This window comes from Anabrus simplex, chromosome 1 (genome assembly GCF_040414725.1).
Source record: "Anabrus simplex isolate iqAnaSimp1 chromosome 1, ASM4041472v1, whole genome shotgun sequence".
NCBI lineage: Eukaryota > Metazoa > Arthropoda > Insecta > Orthoptera > Tettigoniidae > Anabrus > Anabrus simplex.
Window position 1 is genome coordinate 586,599,105 of NC_090265.1, and position 21,898 is coordinate 586,621,002.

At 39.4% G+C, this 21,898-nt stretch overlaps 1 protein-coding gene across 2 annotated transcripts in view; it reads left to right on the top strand.

Annotated features, from left to right (window-relative positions):
- The window catches only part of Nup154 (nuclear pore complex protein Nup154), a 324,740-nt gene that overhangs the window by 219,576 nt on the left and 83,266 nt on the right, over positions 1-21,898 (top strand). For both annotated transcript variants that reach the window (XM_067144924.2, XM_067144923.2), the window contains exons 18-20: positions 2,554-2,710; positions 8,022-8,281; positions 18,198-18,345. In XM_067144924.2, the coding sequence (XP_067001025.2) occupies positions 2,554-2,710; positions 8,022-8,281; positions 18,198-18,345 (565 nt within the window). The remainder of the gene's footprint in view (positions 1-2,553; positions 2,711-8,021; positions 8,282-18,197; positions 18,346-21,898) is intronic.

Here is a 21,898-nt window from a genome sequence, read left to right on the forward strand (position 1 = left end):
TACCCGAAGAAAATCTTTAGTAGTGCAGTATGACTGCAACATTCTCCATACATTAGGTAGCAGGCCTTCGTCGTATTATTATTATTATTATTATTATTATTATTATTATTATTATTATTATTATTATTCTGGCAGCTGAGATTCGGGATGATTCTTGAAAAATCCTGCTTTCAAGAAACCATTTGAGATGGTAGTCTGCTTCACGGCTTTCCAAGACTTTGTAATGAAGTGAAGCGCATCCAGGATTGAAATTTTAAATGATGATGGATCCTTTCCAGCATCCATAAGGAATAAAATTTGCTGCACCAGGTTCTTCCTATAAAGTGACTTACAAGAGTGAATAACCCCTAAATCCATAGGTTGTAGCTTGCTTGTGCAGTTAGCAGGCAGAAATTCTAACTGCACATTCCTCAAATTAACATCCACGGGATGTACAAGACAACGGTCGATCAAAAGAAGGATCTTCCTATTTTGCACACTCATTTTTTAATCCAGAGCAATTAACTGCTGTCGGAAAAGATCTGAGGTTATCCAAGCTTTATGGTTGGCATCGTAGGCAGTAGGTGGTTATCGCATATTCTTGGAGCGACTGAGGCTGGAGCTTCTCAGAGCCATTAGCATTGGCTCCCAACATCACTGTGAGCCTCATCTTACTGTGTTTTCCACCATGGCATTTATCTCCTTTGAATTCCAAAGTCTTGCTGGGCAACGCACTGAAAAACAGTCCAGTTTCATCTAGGTTAAAAATGTTCCTGGGTTTGTAATCCTTGGTCAGCTGCTGCAATCTTCTGTCAATCCATTCTTCCACAGTTTCATCACTAATTGCATTAGATTCCCCACAAACAGTTTTATCAGTCCAGCCATTGGACGTGCTGAAATTTTCAGTACCAAGAATGTTTGCCACTTTAAGCGCCTTTTCCCTTAAGAGCACACCATCAATTAGAATGCCTGCGGCTCTTGAAGTTTCAAACCAACTTTTTACAATTTTTTCCATTTTCTTGTATTTGCAGTATGACGCATACTTCCCTTTCTTGAAGTTTGGTCTGCATTCGGAAACACTTGAGGTAATGCTTCCTGTGTTTTTCACAATTGTATTCAGCGTGAATACAGGAAGCTGCAATTCGCATGCCAATGAAACACGTGTTCTGCAGTACAAATCAACTTTTTCTAATATTCAAACTTTGTCATCCATAGTGAAAGTTTTTCTTTCCTTCTTTTTTTCCATTATTAGCAGGAAAACAATAAAGCAATAACAAAGAAGGATTAACAAATACACACGATGGGAAAAGAAGATCGTGGCAGTTCACTTTGACCGCTCGACTCGCATAACAAGAACAAAAAATGTAACAAATAACAAAAATAAATGTGACGAATCAGCGACAATAACTTTAACAACGCAAGTGTAAAACAATAACCGTGAAATAACGAACTCGGGCAAGACAAACAATGAATCACTGGATAATGTCTCCTTCTTGTGGTTTATACTGTACTTAGCAATAAAGCAAACACCTGATCTCATCTTCTTCTTCTTCTTCTTCTTCTTCTTCTTCTTCTTCTTCTTCTTCTGCTTCTTCTTAGAGAATCTGTTTGCACACCTTCCTCTTTCATTTATTTCCATCTTGTTTCCCCCATTTTCTTCAGTTACACTTTCCGGGCATTTAAAGTTTTCTGCTCTTTTCAACTGCTCCCCTCCTAATGTCATTCCATTATACACTCGGTTCTTGTTTCGTGTTGTTACCAGCATTTCACTCTTTTGTGCTGAGAACTTCATTCCATAAGATGACACAACTTCTCCCATACATCCAGCTGTTCCTGCACTTCACTCTCACAGTTTTCCCCATATTAGTTGCTTTTAGGAAAAGGAACATTAAGCCAGACGGATATATCTTTCACCTATTTAATATGTTTTAAATTTCTTAACTCAATTACTCAGTTAAGTTGTGTTGCAAGAAACACAGCAGCAGAAGAGTTAACCAAGCTTGATTCATCTTTTACGTAGCCTTTAAGCAAAACTCTTATCAAATAATATGACATATTGACAAACCTTTACAATCAACTCTCACGACTTTCCTGAAATATGGTATATGCCCCAGACTGGATTAATTAATTAAGACTGGATGCGATGTGCGTATTTAAAATTGACATGCTAGCAGCCCAAATGACCTCAAATTGAAATATCTCCACTTGGTATTGGTGAGATATTATTGTTGTTGTTGTTGTTGGTGGTGGTGGTGGTGGTGGTGGTGGTGAACTTGATAGCTGCAGTCACTTAAGTGCGGTCAGTATCCAATATTCGGGAAATAGTGGGTTCGAACCCCGCTGTCGGCGGCCCTGACGATGCTTTTCCATGGTTTCCCATTTTCACACCAGGCAAATGCTGGGGCTGTACCATAGGTAAGGGGCCGCTTCCTCCCCACTCCTATCCCATCGTCGCCATAAGACCTATCCGTGTTGGTGCGACGTAAAGCAACTTGTAAATAATGTTGTTATTATTGTTGTTATTATTATTATTATTATTATTATTATTATTAATTACTATGATTGATGTTGCAGAATGCAATGTTACAAGGAGATAACGTCTGTACTAGACCAGTTATATGAACAAAGCATGTCCAGTCCGTATTCTCCAAGTGTACCGAGCTCTCCTAACTCTAAAGTAGTTGCAGAGACCACTCAGAGCTTTATAGCTCCAGGAGAACCAGAACAGCATGTGAGTAATTATTTCCTTTACTTATGCAGACAGCTAATCTGCCTTATATGTTATTAACCTTTTTGTATTGCCATGCATTTGTTACTAGTCTTACTTGAGTTCTCAGTCAGATTTATTACTGTATTTATTCGCATAAGAGATGCAGCCCAATTTTCTTCTTAAATTTGTGTGTGTGTGGGGGGGGGGGGGAATTCTCCACTTAATTGATCTATTTCATTTTCAACAAACTGTTATAACATAAAAATAAAAATAAAATCTTGGTAATGTTTTGTTTTACTGATAAACTTCTATACTTTGTTTCCTGTTTTAAGTTGCTGTAAGTGTTTCATCACGTAAGATAAACAACTGGTGCTAGTTGTCAGTCGAGCCATTGATCGTAGATTCGTTTGTAGTGAGACTCGATACATAGTTTGCACTGTTGATAAACTTGACCATCATAGGTGCTGTTATTTATTCCTGTATTGACTTGCCTAAACTTATTAAAAAGTATCTAAAGTAGTATTATGGTTAAATCCACCTTATAAATACACTTTCTGTTAATGAAACACATGTGACTTGTACAGCATTAAAATGTGATGCTGGACAAAATACACATTTTATTCCTATGCTGCTACAGTGATAACTTTGCGTAACAGTACGGCCGCGAGTCACAGGTGGTATCTATGATGTTCTATGGCATAGGTGTGCATTTAACAACTACCTTATACCACGAGGCAATGACTCTTGACGCATGGATGTAATACAGCTTTTACTATTTGCTGTAAGAGTCACCAGTGCCTCACATTTTTACTAGATGTCCCCCTCACCGCAGTGGACAGTGGTAGCTATACATTGTTGATTGAGTATTAACATGCTGTAGCCGTCCTTATAGGTTGGCGGAAATCTGTTGTGATAGCATGTGAATATCCTTGTCAGCGTGTGAAGTAAATACAGGATTTACATTGGGTATATTTTTTATACAGCATCACGGTAAGGACGTTACTTATACACAGATTTCATCACCTTATTCTCAACTATAAGCATAGAAAGCTAAGGAATGTTAGTAAATTTTTGCAGATGAAACAGATTAGCAGACTTCCAACTACCCAAAGAGTGTTCCAGTTCAGACTTTTCACAACGAACCAGGAGATTTCGTTTAGAGAAACTATTAAAGGAGTCAGATATTGAGGATCTTTTAGGATACGAAGATATCGAATGTAGTGATGTTGAGGATCCCCATTTTTTATTATCAAGTTCATCATCTTCACTCGTGTCCTTTGGAACCTACACAGAGGTAAATGATAGCCACAGTGAAAGTGACAGTGAACAAGCTAAAACACAATCAGGTAAATCAGACTGCAGTTGGGGTGATATAACCAGGAATGATTTAGGCTTCCTGTTTTTCTTGGGAAAACAAAGGTTCAGTTGCAGTTACAAGAGGAACAGCTCATTTATATATACTCTGACTTCATGGATGACAGTCTATTAAAAATTATGGTTCAGGAAACCAACAGGTATGTCATTCAATTTAAACAAAGTCATAATGAGAAAAGCAAGTCCAGAAGTTTGAAATGGAAGGAAACTAATGTTGAGGAAATGAAACAGCTTCTAGCAATTATCATGTGTATGGGTCTTGTTCCTTACCCAACTATTAACTCATACTGGTCTAAGTATTATATGATGTGCGACTTATTAGACATGTAATGTCACAGGATAGTTTTCTTCTTCTCTTGAGACACTTTGCATACAACGAAGCTAACCATCAGCCAGGTGATTGTCTCTCTCGAATTTAACCCCTCCTTGATAAATCAAACCAAAATTTTGAGAATGCCTGGACAATGGGGAAAGAAATGGTTATAGGTGAAACTATGGTTCCTTAAAGAGGCCGTTTAGTTTTCAGAATGTACATTCCTAACAAAAGTCACAAATATGGAGGTAAGGTGTATAAACTGTGTACGAAAGAAGGCTACACTGTTAGAACGAAGATCTATGCAGAAAAATCCTGACCGGGCGAGTTGGCCGTGCAGTTAGGATCGCGAGCTGTGAGCTCGCATCCGGAGATAGTGGGTTCAAACCCCACTGTCGGCAGCCCTGAAAATGGTTTTCCATGGTTTCCCATTTTCACACCAGTCAAATGCTGGGGCTGTACCTTAATTAAGGCCACGGCCTCTTCCTTCCCATTCCTAGACTTTTCCTGTCTCATTGTCGCCATAAGACCTATCTGTGTCGGTGCGATGTAAAGCAACTAGCAGAAAAATCCAGTGTGGGTGAAAGCAGAGTAGGTCATGCCCATTTTGTTGTAATGGAGCTTCTAAGAGGATTTCTAAATGAAGGCCGTATCCTCTATGCCGATAATTTCTACACCAGTGTACGTCTGGCAGAAGAACTTTTGAGGAACGAAACATTTGTGGGTGAGACCCTTCGTAACAATAAACGTGGACTACCAATGATAGTGAAACAGGAAATGAAGAAGGGGAGTGGTAGGTAAGATGTGTCAGCACGGTACTCGAGTTATCAGGTGGGTTGACAAGCGACCTCTTCTAATGCTTTCAACACTGCCGAGCCATAGTGACTGTCTGGTAGACTCTGGAAAGAAAAACAAAGACAATGAACCTCAGGAAGCTTCTCTCTGTTCTTCATTATAATGTCTCTAAAAGGGGGGTCAATTTCAGTGATCAAATGTCTTCAGGTCTGTGGAAAGGATTAAAATGGAACAGGAAAGTAGCCCTAGAAGTTATCATTGTAATAGCCTTGGTTAATGCTTGAATACTTCACACCATGACGTCTGCAAAAAAAAATTGCCACTGCTGCAATTTCAAGAGAAGGTTGCAAGAAGCCTGGTTGGACCACAGACAGAACCTGTCATCAGTCCTGTGCACACACTCTTTCAAAGATGGAAGGACCAGCCAGAAAATTTCGAAGACAATGCGTAGTTTGCTGTAAAGCTCAGCGAGAATATGGCACATTGAAAAATGCTGACAAGAAAACCAAGCAGGTGACAACGAACTGTGAGGAATGCACAGACAAACCATTCATATGCATTGGATGTTTTAATAAAGTCCTTAAGTGCTGAAATTGAACTTACTGTGTTCAAAATAAAAATTACCATCATATAATAATAAAATTAGTGACATCATGAGTGTAAATAGTTTAGGGAATTTTGAGATCAGTGCAAAAAATAGATAATTGGGTTCGAATAGTGAACAGCATTGTTTAGATATTATTTTAAATTTTATATGCAGTGCCTTTATTATATAACAAATAAACTTGTTCATTTATTGTTTGTCTAAATATGCATTTATACTTGTGTAAATCAACCGTTACCAACTTGTAGTAAAAGATGTTAATCCACTGTTCTTTGCTACACAAGGCACGGGTGACTCATGGACTTCAATGATTATTGCCGCTAAACCGAGCGCTGATGGATCCCCTTGCTGATGAATGTGAGAACTTGACATCACTTGCAGATGCCAATCTCATTATTTCAAAGTAATATACTTTCGCCATCCACTGGCTGCCCACAGAACTACTTCCGTAGGATGAGTCGCACATGCCTTGTGACGCATACCAGCGAAGTAGAGTACGAGACATCAGTGACTCGTGACACACTCGCACTTAATGTCAACAGTGTAACAACAGCAGTGAACATGTTAAATAGTTTTTAATAAGTTTAAACATTTTGCTGTCGCTACTGGTTTGCTATATAGTTTTTGATGCTATTGATAATTTCACATTCAAGATGGTGTATATTTTATTGTCAGATTTTTTCGTTACAGATTTTTCTTTAGATTGAAGATGCACCCTAGGTTTTTAAAATAAAAATGGGGGGGGGGGGGGGGAGCTGTGTCCATTACGCAGAATAATAATAATAATAATAATCGTATGGCCTCAGCTACCGTGTGCAGACATTTCGATTTGACGCCATCTGGCTCTCTGTTCGTCAATTTCGACGTTCCGTTTTACTCTAGGCTCACTAGATGGCAGACAGGGTAAACCGGATCTCTCTTGGGCATCTATGGCTGAGATTTAATTAATTTTGTCGGGTAAATACCAAATGTATCACCAGAGATCTTTTACATGCCAAATCGTACGACATGGAGTGTCGAGTGGACTTTTTTCTGCCCTTAAAAATTCCGACTACCTCTGCCGGGTTTGAACCTGCTATCTTGGAATCCGGAGGCCGACACTCTACCACAGATCCACAAAGGCAGCTTCATTATGCAGATAAATACAGTAATAATGTATATGAAAATTTTTCCATTTTTGCCCCTGTTGGATGTGGCAGTTAAGGATCCTTATCTCCTTTGTTTGTGTTTGCCGTATGTTCTTATTATTTTACCACCTGTATTTGTATTTTTGTATGTTTCCTCCCTTTTTGTGTACTTATCCGGCTTCATCTTATCCTACACTTATCCTAAATGAACTGAAGATCTGTGAAGAGTTTTGATACCTGCCCTACTGATGAAGCCAGGAATCTGAAATGAGCCCATAGGGGTCTGAAAGGAGATGAATGTAGAAAAACTGGGATTGATGAGGGGGAGCATATCTATTTGAAAATGGCAGCGCATGAGAATGTGGAGATTGTCCTTGTCCTTTCATGTTTCCATGTTTGTCCTAGTGTAGTCTCCTATTTCTATTGCTCCCTCTTTCCACACTGACATGCCATTGTGTTTGTCCTATTACGTGTTTATTTTTTTCTCTCTCTCTCTGTTCATATTTTATATAAGGTTTGTTTGTCCCATGAAACTGGTGTCTAAAATAGTACACTAAGTGTATTAGTCAACATAGACTATATTACGATGACAACATACTGATTACAGTTCAAGAGAGTCAGCAGATCATCACCTCCACCATCCAGGCATATGTTTCAGTGCTGAACTTTCACTATACCCTCCTCATATAAAGACAATGGATTCTGGTTGAAACTTTTCCACAGCATTACAAATTACTCCATCAGCTTAGTTCTTCAGCGGCCCCAGTGGAGTGATAGTTGCAAAGGGAGAGATATTGAATGTAAGGAAGCTGATCCATAGGACCCAGTGAAAGTAGCGCATAGTAGATATCATTGCCGTGGCAGTATGTGATCATGCATTACTGTGTATCACAAGCACAACTCTTAACAAACACAAATGTTGCTTCATTTTTTTTCCCTCCACTTTGGGAACGCATGCCTATGTTTCAATTGAACAACCCTCATATATGATAATCTTAGACTGTGGTTGGTCACTCAGCAATTGAATATATCTACTTTCCATTACAGTGTATTTGATTATAATGTGATAGAGAGCTACAATGTTCCATAATTATATTGAATGAACTGTTTTCTTTCCAGGCTAGAAAGCTGATTGAAGGTGCCCTCAACACATCCGATGAATTACTGCATGTTGCTATTTACGAATGGATGCTGAGTAAACAGCTCCTTGGTGAACTAGTATTTATGTCTCAGCCCAGCTATGAGAATTTCATAAAACGGAAGGCAGAAAGTAGTGGAAATGCTACATATCTGTTTGATCTTCTGTGGAAATACTATGAAAAGAATGATAATCATGCTGCTGCAGCCAAAGTTCTTCTTAAATTAGCCTCAACTCCTGGGTTAGTATATAAGGCCTTCATTCTTATCTTTTCTTCATAATTAATTGAATGTAATGAAGAGGGAACAAAGAAATACAGTCAGTATATAAATAAGAATATACAGGCAGTATAATACTTATTTGTTCCTTTTCCATTGAATGTATTAAACTTATGTTTCTGTAATGTTTTTGTGTTTTTCCTGTGTTCCTTCCCTTCTGTAGTACATACCATATTTATTCAATTATAACGTGACGCTGATTATAAGCCAACCTTCCAGAAATCAAAAAAGAAAATAAATTTTTAAAATTGAAATATATTGATGTAGCACACAAAGCATAAGGAATAAATTTCCCACTGTTTAATTTATTGTTTAATCAGTTATCACCATCAGATGATTGAGATTTGTCAGTCTTCTTACAGGTCTTCCGTGCCATAAAGTGCCTTTAAGATAAAACACTTTCTAAATGCACGGCACATTTCTCTCAAGATACTGTTTTACACATAGTCAGTCTACATGCACACTTCTGATAGACTAGCCCACTTCATACGTCCTGCGGCCATCAACATTCTATCCTCCCTAGTGAGCCAGTCTGTGTACATTTCTTTTAGGTTGTCCTTGAACAGCTTGTTGATGCACACATCAACTGGTTGAAGAACTGAACTCTGGCATGACAGTCAAGTCCGTTTTATTCTCCTTTAATTGTCTCTCTGTGACCCACATTGTATGGCCTGGATAAGAATCCAATACAAGGAGACTAGGAAAACCAAACCAAGCACCAAGGCAACATTGCCACACCAACCAAAACCATTCCATCACTGTCTTCAGTAAACATACCTGCCAACTCTCCCGATTTTAAGTCAGTGACTGCAGAACTTGAAATATTTTTTGAAACTCCTGCCATTTTAGGATGTTACTTCAAAGGTTGAAGGCCCTTCTCTTATTGGTCACCATGAATGCGCAAAGTACTTCGCTTTCTGGCCATTATGACTGCTCAAGATGCGTGAATATCACGGTGCTCAATCTGGTGTTATTTTTCTCTTTTGCATTATATCGTGTTTTTGTTTGCCGTGGTCATGGTTGTAGTGTTCAGGACTTGAATAAATTCAGTTATTATTATTAATGCAGTTTTGTGTAGAGAAGGTGTTTTGAAGTCTTCGTTCACTTGATAGAGCCAGAGAAAGTGCTGTTTTTTGTTTTGGTTTTTTTGTAAGAGGTAGTTCAAATTACATTATTGGTTATAATTACAGTATGACATGGTGTGCTCTTTCAAGGCTTGTTTTATTATGGCGAAGAAATAATTCCGATTCTCTAAAAAAAAAAAAAAAAAAAAATTGGACAGTTCTTATATATTAGAGAATCAAGGAATTTTCATGTTCTCTATTTTGGGGATGTTTGCCTGTGTGATTTTTTGGCTCCATGTGGCGTGACGAGTGATGCTTCAACAATCTCCTGGTTTTTTGTTTTTGAAGGTTGGCGAGTATGCAACTCGCTTTCATTGGTGCATACAATGGCTTTTTTCAGAAATGTTTCCTACTTTGGGAATGTGTTGAATTTAAACGCAATGAAAGGAGGTAGTCTATATCCATCAACAGTACACGCAAACATAACTGACATGCATTGTTTTTTACCCCCTTTTCTTCTTCTTATTCTTCTTTCCCTTTGTGCCGTTAGGCGTCGGGGCATTTCAGCCATTTATTAAAGTTTCTTCTGTCTTGCGCCATTCTCTGAACATCACTCAGGGTCTTCCCTCGCTTCCTGATCAGTCCCAAGATGTACAGTGGAACCTCGATTATCCGTTCTCGGAAAATACATTTTCCCGGAATATGCGTTCAAATTACGTGGTCCCGCGAGCATCTTAATTAAATCACGTTGTAAAAGTCTCGCATTATCCGTTCCTCGAAGAAACGATTTCCCGGATCAACCGTCCAGAAATTCCAGTCCCATCAACGCTAAATCCTCGATCAATCGTTTTTTAATGAACTGTATCTCACGAAAGGACGGCTATGGCATATTTATGGATCTTGGCGTTAACGCCAGTCACTGCGATAATTAAAGCAATTACTGTACCGGTATTGGAAAAGCGATCGGCGGTGAACTTGCATAAGGGACCATCTTAGCATCCCATTCGGGTGGTATTGTTTAGAGAATCTCGGAAAATCATAAAGCAGAGAGTGGCCACAACAATTGCAAGGAGACACGGCGCATTTCGACAGCTCTGCTTGAAGACGGAACGAGTTTCGTCAAATGTTCGCACTTATAAAACGTCCATATTATGTCCAGGGTTAGATGTTTATATTTTTACATTTTTTCGATCGTACTGCCGAAGACGTTTTCGGCACTTTGCTCAGGGCACTGCAGAGTAACTGGGCTTTCAGGCAGGAATCGAAACTGCTCCTTCTTAACACAAATTCAGTATTTTTTATATTATCGTACATGATTATGTTAGCGAGACCAAAACAGATGTTGCATTTGCATTAAAGAAAAGAAAGCCATGGGAGGTCTTGGGATTGCCTATTACTGTTTAGGTCCTAATGTAAGACTGGGAATTTTACGTTTTCGTGTTAAAATACCAGAAACCGCAGTCGTTTTATTTGCGCACGTTACATTTTAAATGGTTGGTATCATTTCAAACTCGTGCTGACATGTGCAGCGAGCGCGCTTTCCAGATGACCTCAAGGTCACGAATAACCGTAATTTCTGAAGTTTTTATATTTCTTTTATCTTTCCAATTTGATTGGATTTGTGACGCGCAGTATTGAATATAATCATCTACTGTATTTGATATAATGCATTCGAGAACTTTTAAGAATCGATACATTCGAAACCATGTTTTCGAGTTCATCATAACCTTTAAAAGTCGATGTAGGCTTAATTTGCGCAGTACGAGATTTCCAGAAACTGACTACGAACAGTATACCGGAGACCAAATTACAATCAAAGATTAAGAAATGAGCGGATTTCGCCATCATTTTGGGTGCTTTTGTATCTATTGTGCTTTATTTTATTAGATGAGAGAATTAAAAACTACTTGTGGTCGATTGTCGTTTGGCTTGGCGTTATTAGATTTTTCGAAGAGTTTGGCTAGCCTAATCAAAGTTGCTGAACTGAAAGAAGTTTTCACGGGAAACTGACGAAGATTCCCCTGTAAAATTGAATATAAAGTATCGAGATTTTGAACTCGCGTACCGGTAATTAATGCGGTTTCGCGGTCTAACATGCCCGCCTCTCATCCAGAGGGCCCAGGTTCGATTGCGACCAGGTCAGGCAATTTTACCTGGATATAAGTCTGGTTCCAGATCCACTCAGCCTTCGTGATTACCTTTAATTGTGAAGCTATCTAATGATGAGATGGCGACCCCGATCTAGGCCTACAGAGCCAGGAATATCGGCCAAGAGGATTCGTCGCACTGACCATGCGCACCTCGTAATCTGCAGGCCTTCGGGCTGAGCAGCGGTCGCTTGGCAGGCAAAGTCTCACTGGGGCTGTAGTTTGGTTTGGTTTAGGAGTTTTTATAAGAATATAATTATACATATTTAATTTTTGTGATGTTTAGCCAAATTGTTGATGGTTTTCATTCATTACCGGATTTTCCGTTTTCCCGTTTTGTACGTTTTATTTTCATGGTCCCTCGAAAAACGGAGAATCGAGGTTTCACTGTACTCCTGCCATTCAATCCGTGACCTCCCTCTTGTTCTTCTACCTGTTGGTCTGGCTCGCCACACCTGCTTCGCTTTCCTTTCATCATCCATTCTTTCTAGGTGACCAATCCAGCTCAATCCTCTCCTGTCAGTGACATCCATTATTGGATCCTGCTGAAGCTCATCCCTCACTGTGGTGTTTCTAATATGGTCTCTTTGAGTTTTCCCGGCAACTTTCAGCAAATATCTCATCTCAGCGTTGACCAAACAACTCTCCAGTTTTTTTATGCACTGTCCAACTCTCTGCGCCATACAGGAGTGTTGGCAGGTACATGGCATGATATACCCGCATTTTTGTGTTTCTAATAATTTCTTTCTTCCCTATGTTTGTGTTGTTTATACCATAGTAAACTTGATTAGCGTTTCTAATTCTGTTGCTTATTTCTGCCTCTAATTTTCCATCCTCTCTGAAGATGGTGCCCAGGTACTCAATTTGTTCTACTTGCTCAATATCCTCATTGTTCCACTTGATCTGAAGCTGTACTTTTTCTCCTTTGGTGAACTGCATGACCTTGGATTTGCTCGCATTCACTTCAATTCCACGGTCCTGGAAGGCATAAGCCCATTCAGTAAGAGCTTTGGTTCTTGAAGATCACAAAGAGAAGGCGGCTCAAGCTGTCACCCTGCTTTACTCCCTTCGCCATTTACCAGCTATTCTCACCACTCCTTGGACTCTATTGTACATGCCTCTAATGCGGCATAAGAGAGTCTTGATTACCTTTTCCTCTTCAAGTGCTACCCAAAGCTGTTCCCTGTGCACCGAGTCAAATGCGGCCTTTTGTCGACAAATACAAATCAAATCAATACAGGAAGTGTGGTCAGCATTTCCTATCTGAGCGAGCAAATAGTTATCATGTAATGTTGTAATGAAGCGATGAAGTTCTATCAATTTCTCTTTGTAATTTTTTGGCAACTTCTGTGCAATTGACATGCACCTATGAAGTGAAAATCCCCAGCATTTCATGAAAAGTTGAACTCAATGGTGGCTTGTTTTAAAATTAATTTTTGCTCATTTTTGAGCCTTAATTTGAATTTCAGCATTCACTGGAAGGCATTTCTGATACGGCTCCTTCACAAAACCATTTAACACCACTTCTACCTCTTGGTGGCGACCATGTTTTGCAGAGTTGCCAACACAGTGTTTTTACCACTAAATCTAGTCTTTTTTACTCTTCGCGGTAGGTAAATTTTAACTCACGGTAGGCAGTGGGAAATTTAGTCTTTTAACTTGCTATCAACGGGAACTGACTGACCTTGTTTCAGCGTTTTGATTTCTTTATGATAAGTACTTAGCTGAACATTATGGACAATGATGTTCATAGATTTATTAAGCTCTGTGTTAGTCAGACTTCCAGTCAGGTGTTGTCTCATATCACTGCATTTGAGATTATATATAAATCTTTGAACATATGCCAAGGTTCGCAATTACCTTGACCATAAGGAGAAATAATTCAGAAGGTGTTCCCATGGCAAATGCACGGAAAGTAGACTGATACTAGCATGTTTTCTTTCTGATACTTCCTTCGCTTCATTTTCTTGTAATTCTGGCCACGTGGTTTGAGGTTCTGTAAGCCATGAAGGTCCCACCCAACACAGCCAAGTTAGCTTCATATTTTGAGGAGCATGTCTCCAATTCTTTGTATCAGACAGCTCTTATATTTCAGAAACACAATTTCCCACATATGTTTTCCATGAGTTAGGTGGTCTAGCTATCCAAGCTAAGACTATATTAGAATCAGTCCAATAGAATTCACGTTCTGTTCTGTCTTTGATAGCAGTCCTCACTTTCTTCATTAGCCTAGCTAGGAGTAAGGCACCACACAGTTCACGGCATGGCAAGGATATTTTTCTCAATGTTGCTATTCGAGATTTTGCAGTTAACAACGAAACAATTGCGTTTCCAAGTAAATGCAAGTACCATAGGCTTGCTATGAAACATCTGAAAATCCATGAACCTCTATACGGGTGCTATTACTACTTCCGAGAACCTAATGAGGAATGTGTATATCATTAAGGGATAAAATTGTGTTGTGTATTTGCTGCCACTGTTCTTGGAGCTCATCACATAATGTTTCATTCCAATTTACTCGTAATTCCCACAAATGTTGAAGTATTTTGCATCTTAGTGTGATAGGATCTAGTAAGCCATATGGGTCATATATTGCGGTTACGCTGGCCAGTATTTTCTGTTTTGTGCAAGTTGTTGTTTTTGTATGTACTATAGAGGCGACAAATTGGATTTGATTACTCGATAGGTGCCATAACAAACCAAGGGTTTTTATGGGTTCTTCTTTGCTGTCAAGACTTCTTGGAAGTCTAATTTCTTGAAATTCCTTAGGGATGGCTTCAATGATCTTGAGGTGGTTGGCACACCATTTTCTAAGTGTGAAACCCCCACTGTGAAGCAATCTCACCAACTCTTTTTGCACCTCAACTGCGTTTTGAATTGTGTCCGCTCCTGTAATTAGGTCTTCCACGTAAAAGTCTCTTCAGAATTTCTGCAGCCCAAGAATATACTTCTTGTTCATCATGAGCCAGCTGCACAAGACACGTGGTTGCCAGAAAAGGAGCTGCTGCAGTACCATATGTCACGGTGTTCAGTTTATAAGTTTTGATAAGTTCTTGATATGATATGAGCTTTTCCAAATTATTCTTTGCAGATCTTGATCTTCTGGATGCACCTTTATTCCTCTGTACATTTTTTCAATGTCTGCAGTGAGAGCATGTCTGTGCATTCTAAATCTTAAAATAATGGAAAACAGGTCGTCTTGTACTGTTGGGCCCACCATCAGAATGTCATTTAATGATAGGGAATTAGTAGATTTAGCTGACACATTGAATACCACACGACATTTTGTGGTGGTGGTGGTACTATCTTCCTTGATCACGGCGCAATGTGGCGTGTAGTACGATGATTGACTCGGCCATATTTCTTCAATGAGTTCCATGTGACCTAATTCAGCATATTCATCCATGAACTCAACATAGGATTTCCTCATGGATGATTGGGGCTTCAGTCTCCTTTCCATATTTTCATAACAATGCATGGCATTGTTGAGGGAATCTCCAATTTGCTTTGGCCGGGTTCGAAAAGGCAATTTCTTCCCGTTTTGTCTCGAGTTGTGTGTTTCATAAAATACTCTTCACAAAGTTTCTCCTCCTGAGAAAGTGGAAGACCTTGACACTTCCTGTTGCCAGAAACGTTCCACCATGCAAAGACAGGACATTGACTTTGTCACACTATGCAAATGATGCTAATTTTGTTTAATTAATTAATACCTTGTACACAGTGTGTTTAATAAATTATATATAGAAACGTTCCACCTTAGTATGAAGAGTCGTGAGTTGCTACACAACTTATGACAGCAGACTTTTTCTGACTTATGTGTGTAGTAGGTATGCAACCTGCCAGCACCCAACCAAATACTGTATTCTGCATGGTAGGATGTCCTTCTTGTGTGAACTGGCCTGGACGCAAAACTTCAGGAAATACACTTGCTCCTAGCAGTTTTCTCCAGGTTCGTTGAATCTTGGATCTGCCAAGCTAATGTCGGAGGGTAAATGACAATCTGTACAGTCGATATGAGGAGAAGGAAGCTGTCCAGTAATTGTAGACAAAACTGAACAAACAGTATGTTGGCTGTAATCATGCATCCTAGATGAAATGTGAATTTGGCAAATGTGTGATGACTCTATGGCTCTGGAGTTGCTAATTCCTTGAATAGGAACATGGAGTTGACTGAGAGCTAATCCTAATCTATCAGCAAGCTTTTTCGACACATAGTTCATCTGTCAGGCACTATCCAGATGAGTGTGACAGTCATGAGTGCGACCTTGGCTGTCAGTAAGCCTAATGATTGCAGTTGACAGCAACACTTCACAGGTGTGATAATTTCCCTTTAATGAACAATATGATTGTTGTGGGGAAATGTTACCGGTATCCTTGTGTAGTAATGTATGATGCTTTTTGTTGCACAGTTTGCAGTTTCGAGGGGAACAGTGGCTGGTTTGATGACCACTCTTCAAGCAATTGTAACAAAGTTTATGCCATTTTACATACTCTAATTTGTCATTAATTCTCATATCCCTAAATTTTAAGCACTGGAATAAGACATGAGGAGCGTCACAAAGGTCACACGTTGATGAAGTGGTCACAAAGGCTTGCCCTACACGTTCCTTCTTGCTACTGCTGTATCTGGTTCCTGGGGTTTGTCTTTCATTCATTAGTTTATTAGTACTGACTAGCTCTAAAATTTGACAACTACTTTCAAGGAGTAATATTAGTTTTTTCAACCTAGAATATGGTTTGCCTGAGGTTTTGACCTCCCATTGTTTTCTAAGACTAACACTGATTCGTTCTAAAATGTAATGCAACATTATAATTTCATGTAAAGGGGTTTGAATCTCCATTACTTCAATGGCACTTAAATTATTGCACATTTGGTTTATTAGTGCCCTCAGCTCCTTTGGATGATCACTCTTGGCAGAGGGAAACAATAGCAACTGCATATCCGGAATCAACCTAGGATTGTTGTATCGGTTACAGATCAGTTCCCATGCTAATTTGAAGTTATTGTGTGTAACTGTGGCTCATCTGATAAGCACGACAATCAATAGTGGTACCTCTGAATATCTGTCAGGGCATCGTTATCAATTACAGTACTAAACTTTTAAACGTATTATGAAAATGCATGAACTCTGCCAGTAGCCCATTAAATTTAGGAAAAGAAATGGCAGGCAGTTTCAGATCACTGTTATTGTCATGGCTTATGTCATTACTTTCACTAATAGATGACAGCGGTTTAACCTCTAATAATGTTTCCATTATTGACCGCAACTCAAAATATAATTCTTCAAATCCCTCTCGATCGAAATCGTGAGGTTCATTGGGGTCATTAACTTCTAATTGTGTCTGAATCTCATTGTATTCTTCTATACTATTCTGTAAGTGTTTCTGTCTTACTTTTATATCGTTAAGATTAGAGCCCATAGAGAAATTATTAACAAATGTAGCTATTCTAGTTACGCGGGCCTTGATGGTAGCTTGTCTTTTGATAAGAGATCTCTTCTGGGCTTCTTCCATTATAGAAAGGAAAAAAGTACTGAAAAATAAGGAATAAACCAGATTAACTCACTTAGGTATTTAGTGCTAATACAACTGCTCCGGATGTCCAACACAAATGGCTCTGCGTAGGCTCATTCAAACGTTTTCTCGTATAGTTCTGTAGTACTCTTTGGCTACTGGATCCAATCCATACTAGAGGTCGTTGATTGTATCCAGAGAATTCTTGATATATAATGAGTTCAATAATTGTATCACAGGCTGACGTCACACAATGATTCAGTCTCTCGAAGATGCATAGCACATATGCATCACGAAAGATTTAGTGGTTTATCAATAAGCACTTGCAAATCTTGATGCTTACAGTCTAAGGCAAACAACACTATCCACATAACGTAAAAAATAATCTCTAAACTCCAAGTTCTAATCAAATTCCGGAACACTCCGGCCTTTCGAGGACCAAAAAATGTTTTGTGTTGTGCCATGTTTATTTTCACATACAAAACATAATAATAATAAGATGCATTTAAAATGAATAACAATCCAAAGAACATGTATCAGTCTCAGATTGCGTCACCAACACTTGTAATGTTTGCTCAGCTCAGTTACCTGTGCACTGCCTTGATCTTCATCTGAATGGAACATCCTTCCTCCCAGTACTTTGTTGAGTGGCCCACACACAGAGCAATCACTACAGGTGAGGTGGATTTGGACGATACTTAAAATGCAGATCTTGGATGGTCACACCTGCATAGGCAGTATGGGGCAGAGTAGTGTTATGTTGCCGATGTGACAAACATGCAACACCATACTGAATTGTCATTCGTTGATGAATTTCAGTAGGTTTCACACCTTAATACTCATAAACCGAATAATAGTCTACTGTTCTTCTTTCATACTTGTCTGAAGTTGAGTGGTTATTGTTATACTGGGTACTTTGATAACATTCGCTCATCTGCACTGAGTTGCTGCCTATAGGAAATTTGTTTAAACCTTTGTAACGGTACTCTCAGTAGGCAAAACAGTGATATGACATTTCAGATTCTTATTACACTTTTAAGCTTTTAATTTGGCTCACCCTCGTATCTTCCTTCTTGAAAATAGGTCTTTTAATTCTGTTTTGTGTTCTGTTAAATATTGTAATTATTATAATTGTAATGAATGGTTCTGACCAGGAGTCAAGTGACACTGACTGAGAGGATTGCATATCTGGCACATGCTGGTGTGTGCATGCGAAGTGATAAGGTAGGCTGTGCGCCACAGCTGGGTGTGTTCCTGCGGGAGTTGGAGGATAAACTAGAAGTGGCACGTCTTCAGCAACAGGTATGCTATAATTTATTGTAGCTCTGTAATTCTTTACTTGTTCTTGGCCTTTGTAGCTAATACTTATACCATATACCCCCATCCCATCCCATATACAGTAGAACCTCGATGCATTGTTCCTGGAACTATCGTTTTCCCATATTCATCGTTCAGTTTATTCAGTCCCAAAAATGTTCCATATAAACCGATGTTAAATTTCCCCGCATCTATCGTTTCTCAAAGTATCGTTCTATCGCATCGATCATCAAAAAATTATTTGTCCTCGGCCACAATTTTCCCACATTGATCAATCATACGTGAATATAGAGAGACTGCTCAATACTCTTAGCATATTATAGCGGCAACCTGTTACACGAGAATGTACGAGCGATTTTGAGTTGCTAGTCTCGAACAAGGATCTTGTAGGCTGGAGTGCTGTGCGCAGGTTATTCACGCGCAACCTCACTACAAACCTCTTGGTGCCAACGATTCTCCTCAACCCACTAACCCATTCCTAGAAGTATTCTTATATACAAGAATTAAAACATAGGCAGTGTAAATCTCAAATTTGCCACCATTTTCTGGGTTGGTATAGGCTGGCTAGGGCTGCCAACTTTGTTGAAAATGAGAAATCGCGCAGTGCGCCAGATACATTGTAAATAGTCACAGGGTGATTAATCGTGTCGTCCCTTGTGGAGTGCGTGGGATGCTAGAGGCCTGTTGACCCCTTTGTTGCCCTCTGCCCAATAGTCTTGTTACAAGCCAGACCTAACCAAGCCAAACCAATAATCTTTTCTCATAGCCTAGTCTTGTAACTAGTTCCTAAGTTGGCAGCCTCGCACAGACCGCTGTCACATCGTCCAAGACCCGCAGTGTTGAATTTCTAACCTCTGTGACATAGTCTGAGCCAAGCTGCGGGAGCCGTGCCATGTTGGGTACCTAACCTATCATTCGCGAAGGATCTACGGAATCTTTTCCTAAATACAGGTTATCGCCGTAATATGCACGTATATCCTTAATATGCAATTAGAGAATTGAACTTAAAGGTTTTCAGTTATTACCAAATGTGTAAAGAAAAGTTAAACAAAACAGCGTAAAAGTCACGCTTTTTATTATCATCGCATAGGCCTGTATCATGGTTGCAATATTTTGATACCGTTGTGTATAGTATGAGCTGAATGATTAACGCGTGGTGGCCTTTGATTCAAGGGGTCTCGATCGGGATTTGAACTTTCCTTGGTTAATTCCAACGGCTCGGGGGCGGTTTGTGTGCCAAATTAAATATTATAATTCATCTTAGGTAGATCCGCATTTTCATATGTGCGTACATCGGCTATCGCACGACAACTGGAAAGACCTGCACCCAGCTCCGGAGGCCGCATGCCATTATTGTTGTTTTTATAATAATACTAGGTGTGTTTTTTTAAGTAAAGGCCATTTACAGCCACCACATTTATTTGCAGATTCTACATACTTTACTCTATTTTTCAACATAGCTGCCAAGTTCGTTTAAACACTTATCATACCTTACAACTAAGTTTTGAATACCTTCTTCAAAGAAACTTGCCGCCTGCTCTGATAACCAAGAGTTCATGGGCATTTTCACTTCATTATCATCATTGTTGTGGTTGCCGCTGAGGTGATGTCTGAGGCAGTGGAACAGATGGTAATCACTCAGCATAAGGTCAGGGCTGTAGGGTGGGTGGTCTAAAACTTCCCCCCAAAAGTGTCTAATAAACCTCAGATCTAAGCTGCAGTGTGAGGCCTTGCATTGTCATGGAGAAGGACAGTTCCCTTTGTCAGCGTGCCGCGTCTTTTGTATCGCTCTGCGTAGCTTTCTCAAGAATTGGCAAGTAGGCTTCCACATTGATAGTGGTTCCTCGTTACATGAAGTCGACCAACAAAACACCATGCTTATCCCAAAACAGGGATGCCGTGATCTTGCGCTGGGACAGAGTCTGTTTGGCCTTCACCTTTACAGGCAAATATGTGTGTTCATGCTCTGTTGCTTCGATTCGAGCGTGATATGTGAAACCCATGTTTTGTCTCCCGTTATGATCTGACTCAACATGTTGTCATCTTCTTCGGCATAACGAGTCAGGAAGTCGTTGAGCACTCAAATCTTTTGTTTTTGTGGTCCTCCGTTAGGAGTTAAGGGACCCAACGGTAGCACAGTTTCATAAAGTTTATGTTTCAGAAACAATTTTGTAAATCACTGACCTAGACACGTCAAGAAAGGCGTTTGAGAGAGCTGTTATTGTGAAGCGTCTGTGCTCACAAATCTTCGCTTCAACTGAAGCCACCAAATCGTCTGTGATCAGAGATAGGCGACCGGAGCAGGCTTCATCATGGACATTGTCACGGCCATCTTCAAAGTCTCGTACTCACGCAGTTTGCCTTCACTCATAGCATTAGCACCGTACAATTAAAAATAGGAGAGGATTTCCACCAATCAATACTTATTTATTGTTATATTAAATTACAGGACCGGTTTCGACCTCATATTCAAGGTCATCTTCAGCAATTGTCAATACGGAAATGAAAATTATAGATTACGATTAGCACCGTACACTTCGCAAATCTGTCGGTGAATGTCTGCAGCAGACAGGTTCCTTGCCGACAAAAACCGTATCAATGACCGAACCTTGCACGAGGCGGGCGAGTCGATAATCTTGAACATTTAAGGAAGCACAGAACAGAACCGTACAGCTTAGCAACACAGCTGCAACTGAGCACTGTTGTTCCCAATGCATGCAGGCACACGACGCACACGCTCATTGTGATGCGCGCGCAACTACTAGTGACTACAACAAAATGGCCCTTACTTACAAAACACGCCTCATAATAATATATTTACATAACGAAAAATGTCCCAATATAGTACCCGTATTTTATTATTTCAGTTTCCCTCCTATTTTTAATGTTGCCCGCATTTATCGTTTTCCCACACCCGTCATCATTTCCCCCACCCTTGAAAAGCGATACATCAAGGTTTTACTGTACTAAAACTTCTTCTTTGAAGACTGAGGACTGTTGTGAATTCAAGGGTCACTTTTCTTTAATGATGTTAGTTTTATTTTTGAGATTTAGGGCTTAGATTTCTAAGACATACTTTCATCCTGCTTTCTTTCTACAAACATAAGTAAAATTAAATAAATGGTATTGAATCATATTTTTGGTCATAATATATTTGTTTTTAGTTGTCCATGGCTTTCCGAGGCTGTTGCACTGTGGGGTTGGGTTGGTTTGGTTTTTATATTGCATGACTGGTACTTAGTTCAAATGCTCTCATTGTACATGATAGGCAGGTGAAAATGAGTACATTGATAATGTCATACCTACTAAACATGTTTTCCATATGTAAACAGTTGCACAAGCATACAGTTAACCTTGGTAGACAATAAATTTTATGAGAGATGGAAACTACTTAGCACAGGGTAATTATGGTTACAAGGAAATCAACAAGTGTGTAAGCTCGTTATTGACACAACTACAGTACAGATTAATTTTATACGTTTTTAATGATTTTAAAAAATCCCCCATCAGTTTAAGATAAGAAATATTGAATTATTGT